Raw genomic sequence first — 13,697 nt, forward strand, 5'->3', positions numbered from 1 at the left:
TTTAACTTACATAGCTGGCTATGATAGAATCTCAATAGAGCACTGACAGTGTATGGAGACTATGTCACAGCCCCTGACACTGATGAAATAGTGGTATGCCCAGCCTGGACATTTTAGTATCAAATTCCCTAAGCAAGAACTAAAAGGCACCATGAAAGCAAGAATACCATGCCTGTCATATTCACTATGGAAGTCCTAAAGCATGGAACAGTGCTTGGTACACAGCAGGCACTCAATACATATCCATATGAATTTAACCCACCTGTTAACCAATTCCACATTATAAAAGTTCTGAGTCTCTTACATATTCTGTTTCAAGAATTTCATTAATGTTCACTGAGCACAGTGACCACCTGGACTAGCTGGCTAAGAGTTCACTACCTGTTTCCTCTAACCTATCTAGCTTCCTCTTTGCCTCTGGGGAAAACTGTACTTAACCAGGCATTAATCATTACATGGATAATGAGATGATTCTCAAAACATTTTTTCAGAGAAAAAAGTTCTACGGCATTTGTAAATCATTAGCAATCTTTGTAGATAAGAATGTAAGTTTAACAACTTCAAATACCAGCATTTTCTATATGGTTAGAAAAAAAATATCATGCATTATCAGACCCAATAGTATTCACATCCTATTCAAATCGAATCAAAGACCTTCATCAATGTAGTTTTAAAACCATCTATGTCTACTAACTTCTAATATTAATTTGTTGAACAAAAACAAACATGGAGATTTTGAAATGCACACTTTAAAACATTCAGATAAACTCTGCTTAAGTCACTGAATTACTGCCAGCAAAGAACTTACCGCCTGTCACTTCACACATTGGTGTGATTGCAGAGTCATCTAAAGGCACACCTGTCAACTGCTCTGATTCTACTGACATCGTGCCAGGCAACCGCAACACTAATGCAAAGAGTCTCTGATCCCAACGAAAAGGTTCCTTGGTCAATTCGCTTCCAGGCAAAGGAGAATTAAGAGGTAAATGGAGCTGAAAGTAAGGGGAAATAAAAAAACAATAAGATTTCCAACACTATTTCTCCCAAAAAGGCTACATTAACGACACATATTAAAACTACATCATGAGTCATGAGTCTCCTATCATTTAAAAAAACCAAGCTCAAAAAACAAAAGCTTATATATATATATATATATATAAAATAGCATATAAGATATTATTACTTCAATTTTCTTAAGCTTTGCTCAAAGAAGACCTCAATTGAAAAAAATCTATTTCTGTAATGCTTTTCAGATTTCAACATAACTCACCACCAGGTGCTGGACTGCTTCTAAATAAATCATTTCATTTAATCATTAAATCAACCCTATGATAAATATCTTAGGGTTCCTATTTTCTAGATTAAAAAAAAAAATGGGCCTCAGAGACAATAAATGATTTGGCCTCCCAGGTCCAAGTCACTATTTTTTCTTTTTCTTTTTTTTTTAAATTAATTAATTTATGTATTTATTTATTTATTTTTGGCTGCTTTGGGTCTTCATTGCTGCGTGCGGGCTTTCTCTAGTTGTGTCAAGTGGAGGCTACTCTTTGTTGCGGTGCACCGTCTTCTCATTGCAGTGGCTTCTCCTGTTGTGGAGCACAGGCTCTAGAAGCGCAGGCTTCAGTAGTCGTGGCTCACAGGCTCTAGAGTGCAGGCTTAGTAGTTGTGACGTACGGGCTTAGTTGCTCCGTGGCATCCCAAACCAGGGATCGAACCCGTGTCCCCTGCACTGGCAGGCGGATTCTCAACCACTGTCCCACCAGGGAAGTCCCGCAAGTCAGTATTTTTTTCTACCACATCACAGTAGCCTCAAACACCTCCACAATTAATGATTTAAATATGCTTCATTTCATACGAAACATATCTTCCCAAAGCATTTGCTTAAAAGTAAATTTTATCACTCTAGTTACATATTAAATATATTAAAGGTAATGATTCTTACTACTTTTGAGTAAAGGTAGAGGGTTTGGGGGTTTCTTCCATGTGTTTTTTAATCTATGCCTCTCCCCATGCCTCTAGGACCTGCTCAATCAGAAACCAAGATTCTTAAGAATTTTTAAACACTTTAAAGTGATTCTAATGGGTACCTCTGAACCAACAGTCACAAGGTACCAACAGATCCACACATCAGTCTTAGCGTAAGTAAATGGGGACAACCAGACAATATGGGCCTCATGATGTGAAGTACATAACATTGAAAAAAGGAAGGAAAGAAAAAGGGAAGGAAAGGTTGAATCTGAATCTAACCAAGCCTTCAGTTCTAACCACCAGTTTACAGGGACAACTGACGATACAGGATCAAGTTATCCACCACCATAGGGAGCAATCAGTCAAATCCAGAATGTTACAGGACAGATGACCTGGTTTCTCCAATGAATCAATGGCACGAAAAAGCAAAGAGTGGGAGTGGGGAGGGCTGGTGGAAGTGTTAGAGAATAAGAGACAAAACAATCAAGAGCAAAGATTTTTAAGACAATCAGGAAAATTTGAAATACATGTTACTGGTATTATTAATAATATTTAAGTGTGATGATATAGTGCTTAGGAAAACAGAAGTCTTTATCACTTATAAAATTTTTAAAAAAAGAAATGAAACCCGGGATCAGCATACTCAGGGATTGATTTATACAAATACTGGAGTTTTCTTTAAAATACAGAACACATTTCAAAATTATCACTCCGCTGTATACCTGAAACTAACACAACACTGTAAATCAACTATACTCCAATAAAAATTTTTTTTAATAAATAAAATAAAATTATCACTTCCAAATTAATTGCCAGTTTATACTACTTTTGTCAAAAACAAGACATAATTGTATTGCTTACAGCCTTTCAATTTCTCACCTTGAAGATTTCTGAACTTGATAAATTAGGGATTGAAGTCATTCTACACTGACTTAAGAACTCAAGTTTCTTCAATGACTTACATCAAACCATTAAAAAAAAAATCAGATTCAATTCTAAGAAGAGAATTCCTAGCAAAGCTCTGCTAAAGTGGCACCTCTCTCCAAAAGACTCATGTCAAGACAATCTGCTGCAAGATTCCTACATCAGGATCAGCCAAGATTTTGTGCCCATGGCCAAGAGTCATGAGCTTTCCTCCTGGCACTGATCCTATTTTTAAGGCAGAAGTCAGAGGCAGTAATAAGGAAGGACTCTTAAATTAAGAAATCTGGGCCAGGGTGTTCCCTGAGGAAGGTTTTCTAACCTCAAAGGTTCTGTGACACTTGCAAAACAGCTTGGGAACTCCAAGACCTTGCTGCTATCACCACACCCTGCCAGAAGATAAATATCGAAGCACCAATGGCACTGGAGGAAGATTTCAACTGTTAATGCAGTAGCTCTGGAAAGTAATGGATACGTGGACCTGTCTCAAGGATCCAGTGGATAACAGCACTGCAGAGACCTCATGTATAAATAAATAGTGGACAGACCCCAAATCACGTACACATACACACACAACAACAGACCCCAAATCACGTACACATACACACACAACTTATCAAGTAATGCTCACACACACACACCCCAATCAGATAATGATGAGCATTATCTTTTTATTGGCCGCACAATGCTAGATCTAGAATGTACTTCAAGTAAAACAAATAAGCCAAGGGTCACAAGCATATTTTACACAGAGCAATATCAATTTTATAAACTTGTCAAATTTTTATTCATTTTTCTATTTCTTATTATTTACGCCTTCCATATCACTACCACTCTCCCTCATCACCAAAGAGGCAGGAAAAACTCCTCTATAGCTGAAATGTGCTCGTAAAATAGGAAGGAGTGAGGGCAAGCAAACAGGGACAGGAAAAAGATAAAAAACCTTAGTGAAAAAATGTTCTCAGGAGGGTTGGATTACTCCAAACCTAAAGTCTACAGTTGAAATTCTAGCAATGTCTTATAATCACCAAGGGAGGTCTTTCTGGATATGTGGACTTTGAAAATCAAGGCAAATAGCACATAAATCAAGTAGAAAAACATAAAATTAACCACCAGAAAAACGTGCAATAAATATGAATAGATAATTCCCAAAGTTAAAAATGGGCAACAAAAAAAAATAATGCCCGAGGAAACTCATATAGCCTACGAATAGGTAGAAAGACGCTCAAATGCACTAATCATCAGATAATACAAATTAAAGGCAAGATGCAAAATGGTACATAGAGCAGAGCCTCTGTATGCACTATTCAACAATCAGCGTAGTTTTATATGTGAATAACATACACATATAGGAAAAGTAAAAAAACATGAACTGGAAGGCTACACACCAAATTCATGATCGTTGCTGCTTGGATGGGGAAGAGGGAGGGAAATAACACTGCGTAAGGGAAGAAAAGAAACGGCACTTAACTATCTGCAGTGCTCTCTTCCATTCACTGAATTTTTAAAAATCCTCAACAAAAAAAAGTCAAAATGAGCAAATATGGCAGAAATTTTTGTATCACTTACTCTCATCCAGAATATCAGAATATATTAATATGCAAAAACACAGTAAACTATCCATTCAAGCAGTTATCTATATCTCTTTTATAACAGTGTTATCATTTTATAAGAAAATTAAACACAAGAAAACCTCATACACGTCTCAACTCAATAAAAGGTAGATTAGATATAATCACTAGCCCCAAAGCTCAGACATTTATAAGGACATTAACACAGAGTTCTGCTTATACTTAAGTGGCTATTAAAATATACCGTAAGACAGTAGAATATTTCTTGAAAATTATGTTTGCTTTCTCTCATCGTTTTTTATGCCCCTACAATATTAGGCATTTAGGATTTGGAGGACTTAAAGATGCATGATAAAATATGGTCCCACTACTCCCAAGATTTCTGAGGACAGGGATCATGTTCCTAAAGGAACTGGTTTTAGAGATGTGTTTAAGGAGAAGCTGACAAACAGAAAGAAGAAGATAGAAAATCACAGTACTGGCTATCAAGATATTTATTAGGATTTTTATTTCTGAACACTTGACAGGAAAATAGTTTTATAAAAGCCGTTTTCTGAGACTTAATTGCGGGAAACTTTAGTAAGAGAGTCCTCAAATTTAAATGTCTGATGAGGCAAAAAAAAACTGTCATTAGCAACAATAGTTACAGTAGTAACTATTATTTGGCAGACACTGTTCTAAACCATATATGTGTGTGTGTGTGTGTGTGTGTGTATACACACACACACACACTCATTTAATCTACAAAATAAACAAACGTGGCAGGCACTACACATTCCTATTTACAAATGATAAAAACTGAGGCACAGAGAGCCGTGCCAGAAGGTACACAGTAAATGATGAGGAGACAGAATATAAACCCAGGTAGACTGGTCCCTGATGCTGTGCTCTTAAACACTGCATTGTACTGCCTGTTATTGAAATCATAACCTGCATTTAAAAAGATCAAGTGTTGAGATATTAATGTAAAAACTAAACTAATTCTATTAAGTGGAAAAAGAAAATTTTAATTATAAAAATAACTACTTTTAGAAAAAAATTTTAATCATCCATTTCTGAATCAATCTGGTGATTTTGAACCACTAATTACTAAATGTTATGAACATTTTAGATTATTTGTTTTTATAAAGCACAATCCTATGCTTTTCCCCCAGTTACTCTTTGATGAAAAGAGGCACTTTCTCCCTCTTGCTATTCACTTCCAGTTCTCAAGTACATGGGTAATAACAACAATAAAAATAAACAACAATAACTGCTAGCATAATGAGCACTCACTATGTATGTGTCAAGCAACATTCTGGGAGCTTTTCACATTTATAACATGTTTATAACAAATCGATGGGGCAGGTACTATTATTATCCCCATTTTACAGACAAGTTGCAATGTAAGGTTGTGTGTCAAGAGAGAATACAGACTCAAATAACCCCTGCTATATAATCAAGTTTAGAGCGTCAAAGAAGGACTGAAAATTTTAAGAACTGGATGAATCATGTGTAATTCAATAATATAGTAACTTTCTCATAACCATGACATTATTGGTCTTTATTAGGGTCTTCATAAGATTATACGTTGCAAAGCTTCGGTCTAATGGACTAATAAACACAGAAAACTTTATACTAACCAAGTTTTATTTTTACTTGAATACAATTGAGGTTTTCTATATTATTATTTTAAATGGTTAATTTTATTGATCTCACCATTCCAGATTTCTTATATAATTACCTTGGTAGCTGATAGAAAAGGAAATATAACTTCAATTTAAATTGAGGAAGACTGTCCTACTTTTCCTTCTTTCCTTTGGATAACTATCTTACTGCCCTTTCTCACCTTTGAGTCTCTCCTCAATTTCTTATAAAAAAAGAAGACAATTTATTTCTCCATAGGTATGAAAAACAAAGGGCAGATGAGGAAGGTGATTGTCTATCATTAGGCATACTCAAACTTTATTTATTTATAATAGTGTGACTTCCCCTTAATTTGTTTCATATTTGTTTATGGTTCAGACCCTAATTACTTGTGATTTTGCTAAGGCTGGACTAAAGATCAACTTAAATTTTAATCAGTTATTCTGTGAGTGCCTACCACAAGCATGGCATTATTTCAGAATTTAATAAGGACTCTACCAAGCCAAATAAGTAAGATTTGGATAACGTTTTAGCTAGCTCACTTTAAGATAACCAATTATAAAACTTCAGATAATCAGGATTCTCATACGTTACTTGTTTTTTACATTTGCAGAATGTAAAAAATAAATAAATAAAAGTCAGCAAACACTGAAAGAAGATAAAAGAAATTTCTTTTAAAAACATTTTTAATTCAGGACCCGAACGGATTTCTCCTGGCACGCAATCTAACTCACTCCTGGATGATGATCACATCATGAGAGTCAGGTGACTGATCTGTACCAACTCTTAGGAGGTTTCCCCTTGCAGCTGGATATTCTGCCAACTGGTTCTATTACTGAAGTAACTCATTATAAGTCCTTTAATAATTATACTTCCTACCTTAAGTTTTAATGACCTATTTCCCTGACTGCCTCTCCCTCTCCAGTTTGAGAGAAGGCAGGGAGAGGGATCTGATTCTTTTCTGTGTCCCCCCCATAGTATTTGTCCCGTTCCCACAGCCTAAGGAAAGGACTAGAGTAGTACAGTACGAGGAGCGAAATGAGGGCTGCAGAGCACAAGCACCAGTCAGTGTCCTGCCAACAACATTTGTGCTCCCCCCAGCCCAAACCATACACAGATATGGGTGCAAACACACAAACACAGATTCCACTGTCATACTGTGGTGGGTCGCAGAACCAGCTAGTCCTATCTCCAAGAGCTGCAGTATTATTCTTCCCCGATATATGAAACCAGCTGATCTCTATGTCCCTTGTATGTACCCACACATAGAGGATATAAAGACACGAGCTGCAAAAATTTGCCTGACACCTACAGCAGGGGGTAGAGAAACAACCATTCCATATGGTGAAGCCATTAACAACTCCTGAATCGAGCTCAATGTACAATATTCACAATGAGAATTTACATATGGACATACTTCTACTGAGGCCACACAGAATACAACCTCATAAATTCTAGCCTTAGAATTTAGAGATACAAAGAGTGTGGTCATATATTCTTTCTTGCAAAAATGTTTTACCTCACACACCAAACCAAAACTTGTCTTTATAGTTTAATGCACTGGCCTAGTATCAATGAACTTGGCACACTATCAAAAAAGTAATTAGGTCATTATTAATACAAAATTTCTAATTGTTATCATGTGGGGCATTTTTCTTAAATATTAAGAATGGGGATCACAAATCGAGCTATAACTCAGGAATTATTTAATGAAAGGCAACACAGCAGACACTGTAATCTCCTACCTTCAAGAACATGTAAATAATTATAATATGTTATGATATGTACAATAGTAAAAGTATGCATGAGGTACAGAGGAATAATTGATTATTTGGGGGATGGACCAGCGAAGGCTCTCCGAGGAAGTAGCATTTGAGTTAGTTTGAAGAATGAAAAGTTTACTGAGAATCTACAACCTTTTGCAGATTGCAGGACATGCAGAGTGAAGATCATGATCAAAAAGATAAAAGGCAAGAAATAACAGATACTGGCATAAAAAATTAAATTAAAATTCAGAACTGCTGGAGAGCAACATACAAAGGAGAGAAACTGAAGATTTTAAGAAAGCCTTTAAGAATGGGTAAGATTTTCATATATATATATAAAAGGTAACGTATAAGGACCTACTCCTACTGTATAGCACAGGGAACTCTTCTCAACACTCTGTAATGACCTATATGGGAAAAGAATCTAAAAGAGTGGATATATGTGTATGTACAACTGATTCACTTTGCTGTACAGCAGAAACTAACACAACACTGTAAATCAACTATACTCCAATAAAAATTTAAAAAAAAAAAGAACGGGTAAGATTTTAATATGGTGGAGATAGAGGAATAATATTTAGCGGAAAGGAGCATGTGAGGAAATAAACAGGAAGCATTCAGGAAATTAGTAGCCTATTTTGGGTCAAGTTTACAGAAAATATAGGGGAATGATAAGGAATTTTTCTTCATCTGCTCATCATTTCCTAGTCTTTCCAACTCTACTAAAACAACTCCCACACTAAGTCATCAAAGATCTTTTTTTGGCCACGGTGGTAGATGACAGTGTGGTCAAAGTGTTCCAGGCTTGAGTCTTAACAGGCCTCGAAGCTTCACTGCCAGCCCGTTGGGAGCCAGTCGCCAGGTAAAGAAGCTTGAACTAGACCACTGCCCGATAAGAGATCTTACTGAGAGACAGAAGTCACAGGGACAAGAAGCAAGGTGCCCAGGCAGCAGTGGGCACCAAAGCCCCAGACATGTAAATAAGGCCATCTTGGGTGTTCCAGCCCCAGCTAAGCCCCCAGATGAATGAAGCCAACTCGCAGAATCTTGAGAAATAATAAACTGTTGTTGTTTTAAGCCACTAAGATTTAGGATGATTTGTTACACAGAAATAGATAACCAAAGGAGTCATTAAACCTAGTGAAGATTTTTCAGATTTAGCTTCCCAGCAGCATTCAAAACTATTTACCACTCTTTAGAAAGATACTCTTCCTTTGGCTTTCACCTTGAAATATTCTCATGGCTTCCCTCTGCTTCTTCGGCTGCTCCTCTGTCTTCCACCCCGACCCTCCCCTCAATCTCTAATACCTAGCCATTACATGCTGCTGACGCTCAAGGCTCAGTATTAAGCCTTGGCCAGTTTATACTCTAAACCCTCAATCCACCTACTCACAGTTTCAATTACTACCTATACTCAGATAATATCTTACAATTGGATATGTCCAGCCTAGATCTTTCTTTTGAGCACCAAAATATTCTTCTGCCTACTTGCCATTCCCTCTTGGATGGCTCAAAGGTACTTCAAACTCAGTTTGCTCAAAACTGAACTCATGATTTTCCTCCACCCCAAATGGTACTCTCTCAAGATTACCTAGCTCAATGAATGGCACCGCAATCTATCCAGTTTTGCAAGAAGCCATCTCCCTCTTCCTTATACCCCCAAATGAAATATATATCAGCAAATTTGGTTGACTTAACTTTCTAAATATCTCTTGAAACTGCTGCTTCTTTCTATCCCTTTTACTATCACCAACCCCCATGACCAAGCTATTGTCAGAACTAATGCAACAATGCCTATCTGGTCTTCCAACATCCACTTGTCTTTCACTCCTCCACCCCCTACCTCTAAATAAAACCCTTGGATGACTTCCTATTGCATTCATATTAATAACATTAATTGGCATGGCCTCAAAACCCCTTGTGTGGTCAATCCCAACCTTCTTTTCCATTTTATACAATGACCCCTCTTTTTTTATGCTCCAAGTCACATTAGCCTTCTTCTAGTCCCTCAGTCTCAAAACATACTCCTTTTGGGAGAAGAGCCTTTGTACAGTGCCTCTACCTGGTATGATCATCCTTCCCACTTTTTGGATAGTAAATCCTCCTCACCTCTTCAAATCTTAGCTTTCAATGACCTTCTTGACTAGATCCAGAGTGCCCTTATTAAAAGCTCTCACAATACATACTCCTCCCTTTTGTAGGATACATGATCATTGCAGTTCTACTTTTAACACATGATACTTTTATTAATGTCTCTCTTCTCAATTAGACCCAAGGGGACTGAGCTCCTGATTGTTTTATCATTTGATCCTCAGAGCACAGCAGTGTCTAGTTCATAGAAGAAACTCAATAAATATAGCTGAATGAATAAAACAGATGGATGGATAAATAAGGTAACTGGCTTAACTGTGAAAGGTCCAGAGGAATCTAGTGGACAATGGAAAACAATGAAACATTTTGAACAATAGAATAATACACTCAAGTGGTGTGCTTTAGCATAATTATTGCCATGGAAAGACAGATTTGAAGGAAACCAAGACAAGTTAAGGAGCTAATTAATAGTTTAAGAAAAACATCAAGGTGAATGATGGCAAAAGGAATAGGAATGAAAGCAAGAAACAAATTAATGAAAACAAAAAGCAAGGGACTAATATCAAAGACAATTATAGAGGAAAAAATATAGATTATGATATGCCCTCTAAGGCTCTGATGCCTTCTCTACCTCTACTATTGCAGTGATGATTTAACATGTTCAAATGATAACAAGTTACTGTAATACATGAAGCGTGACTTTTAAAAAAATGCAAAACTAAGTTCCAAAAGGACACACACACACACACACACACACACTCTAAAAAAGAGCACTTTTCTCAAAAGATGCACAATAATGTTACCAACTCTAACGTATAACTACACATAATTGTTAAATAATATCCCAAATTATTCAGAATCTAACATAAAACATTTAAACTGAAATAAATTATAAAGTATTAAGTCAGAAGGTTAATTTAAAGCACATTGGTAAAGAAACAAAAAATAGAGTAAAAACCTTGTGAATCATTTTGAGACTCATTATTTCCCAGGTAACCGAGAGCAATTAATGCTTCAAGCATAAAAACTTATCAACAAACTTTCTTCAGTATGTTATATACGTCCCTATCATCTGGAAATACATTGTACCCCCTAAAAAATAACAATAATAAACTTTTCTTGATAATTCAAAGAAGTAGGGAGAGAAAAAAGCTTAAAGACCTCTTGTTCATACCAAATATTGCCCCAAATCACATGGCAAGTTAGCAGGCTGACAAGTCTTCATTAACTGAACTCTGTGCCGGGGTTTTAATTAGATACTCTGCTTGAATCATCGTATTTAATCCTCCACCACACCTGGTTACCTATAACTTAGATTCTAAGATATATCAGCAATTTAATGTATATTTCCTTGCTTCCCCAAAATTTAACATTAAGTGTACGCGAAACTTTTTCCAACAATAGCGCATAATTATCCATAAAGTTGCATATCCCCTCCTTCTTCCATCTCATGAGTTTCATGGTGTTTGAGTATCAAACAGAGTTTAGTCTAAGTCTTCTCCACACCGGGTCTAGAGGTTCTTCTGAATCCCTTTTGGCCATGATAAGTTAAACAGAACATCAGAGTCATATGTTATAGCCTGTGCTTATGATCTTGACCTCTTTATAGCACCTTTAGTTTGAAGAGTGTCACTTCAAGGTATATCAAAGGCTACTAGAATTTCATTTGCAGTTCCTATTTGATTAACCTTAGAATGTTTTTGCATTCTCTTTATTTCAATGATAAATTACTAGATGATATAATGCTTCTCTTTAAAAGGTTGGCTTTGAACAGATATTGGATTCTTCAGTAATAGTTCTTCACAACTGGTAAAAGAGTCATAATACCATCTCATAGCTTTGAAAGTTTTACCTCTCTTCTCAGAAATTGGGCAATTTCAACTGTCTTTATATTGCACTGCCTGTTGTACCTTAGGTGATCTAATGTATGTATCATATTTTTTGTTTGTTTCAATGCTTATTCACTGTAAAGTAATAATTTCCTTAGGGATACAAATTTATGTTAAACTTCTGAGACTTCTGGATAAAAATACGTAACAATCAGATGTAATATGTGAACCATGTTTGCATTCTGATTCAAACAAAACAATCGTCAACATTTGTGAGACAAGTAGAGAAACTGGGATATAGAATGGATGTTAGATTATTTATTAAACACCTTAAATTTTTTGTTAAGCTATAAAAAGAAATTAATTTAGAGTAATTATATTTTAAACTTAAATTTAATAAGATTTTTAAAAATAAATTATTGTTAAGCCATATTGAACATTGCAGGGGGGTGTGTGTGCATGTGTGTGTGCGTGTGATGTCTGGAATTTGCTTTAAAATATTCCCCCTAAAATGTATACTGTATATATAAATGTTTATATAAATGTATAAATGTGTATGGGGTAGGGGCAGAACAGATGAAATGAGACCAGCAAAATGTGGCTAATCATTGAAGCTAGGTAAGGGTTCTTGAGGTTAATTATTTTATTTTCCCTACTTTTGTATATGTTTAAAAGTTCCACAATAAAAATTTCTTTGATTGGACATATGTGAATAACCAACACAACAATTAAAAATGCAAGCAATTAAAAGCTTCTGAGGAAAGGAAATGAGAATGGGAGGTCTTGCTTTTACTACTAGCCCTCGTCGTGCTTTTACTACATTAGCCAAATGTTCATGTTATTTAAACCGGAACATTTTAACTCTTTTAAACAGAATATAAAAAATTTCCCCTGACACGAGGTGTTAATAAAGCAAATAGTTCAGCCCAAGTGAGAGCGAAATGACCCACACCTGTGCATCAATATGCACGGATACAGGCAGTACCAGATATAAGTCCATACCGTCTAGCTGAAAGCTAACTAACTTCTCCTGATTTCAGAAACTCTGAGAGGCTAAGGGTGGATAATATTTCTTAGAACAAAATAAATACAGAATTATCCTTTGGGGGTGGGAGGAAGGTAAGGAAACCCTGACACAAAGAGACTGATAAATTTGTCTGAGTAACTGCAGATTCTGGAAAAAGCAAGATTTAAACCCACATTCTCCCAGTTTGCTACAGCCTTGTTACGTATCTGGATTCTCATCTAATGTTTACACTGTGTTTAGTAGTGTGTCACACTACTAAAATCTGTTTTTCTCCTTGACTTATAGTAATTAATTTCAGACTGCTGCTTCCTGAGCTCTTATGTCTACTTACTCACATCACCACTTTTGTGTATGTTTCCTCATCTATTAAAATATATAACAAGAATATATATGTATATAAACAAGGCTGGCTTAACATTAAAAATTAATCAATGTAATTCACTATATTAGCAAAATAAAAAATCAAATGATAATCTCAACATATGCATAAAAAATTGACAAAATTCCATACTCATATTCATGATATTTTAAAAACAAAAATCAGCAAACTGGGAACAAAGGAGAACTTCCACAACCTGATAAAAGGAATACAGAAAAAAAACCTACAGTTAAAATCACACTTACATAGTGAAAGGTTTCACTCTCACCTCATTTGCCAAGACTGGGAACAAGGCAAAGATGTCTACTCTCACCACTTCTACCAGTACATTAAGACAAAAAAAACAAACCAAAAATCAGACAGATACTTGAAAGAAGTAAAACTGTCAATATTCACAGACAACATGATTTTTTTTTTTTTGCCGTACGCGGGCCTCTCGCTGTTGTGGCCTCTCCCGTTGCGGAGCACAGACTCCGGATGCGCAGGCTTAGCGGCCATGGCTCACGGGCCCAGCCACTC

At 36.0% G+C, this 13,697-nt stretch overlaps 1 protein-coding gene across 2 annotated transcripts in view; it reads right to left on the reverse strand.

Annotated features, from left to right (window-relative positions):
- INTS6 (integrator complex subunit 6) overlaps positions 1-13,697 on the reverse strand; it is a 110,237-nt gene that overhangs the window by 49,753 nt on the left and 46,787 nt on the right. For both annotated transcript variants that reach the window (XR_016388708.1, XM_022574767.3), the window contains exon 5: positions 809-992. Coding sequence is in view for 1 of the 2 variants with exons in the window: in XM_022574767.3 (XP_022430475.1) it covers positions 809-992 (184 nt within the window). In the remaining variant the exon portion in view is untranslated. The remainder of the gene's footprint in view (positions 1-808; positions 993-13,697) is intronic.

This window comes from Delphinapterus leucas, chromosome 18, assembly GCF_059928025.1.
Source record: "Delphinapterus leucas isolate spDelLeu-1000000601 "Yukka" chromosome 18, BTC_Dleu_Yukka2, whole genome shotgun sequence".
In the NCBI taxonomy this organism is placed as follows: Eukaryota; Metazoa; Chordata; class Mammalia; order Artiodactyla; family Monodontidae; genus Delphinapterus; species Delphinapterus leucas.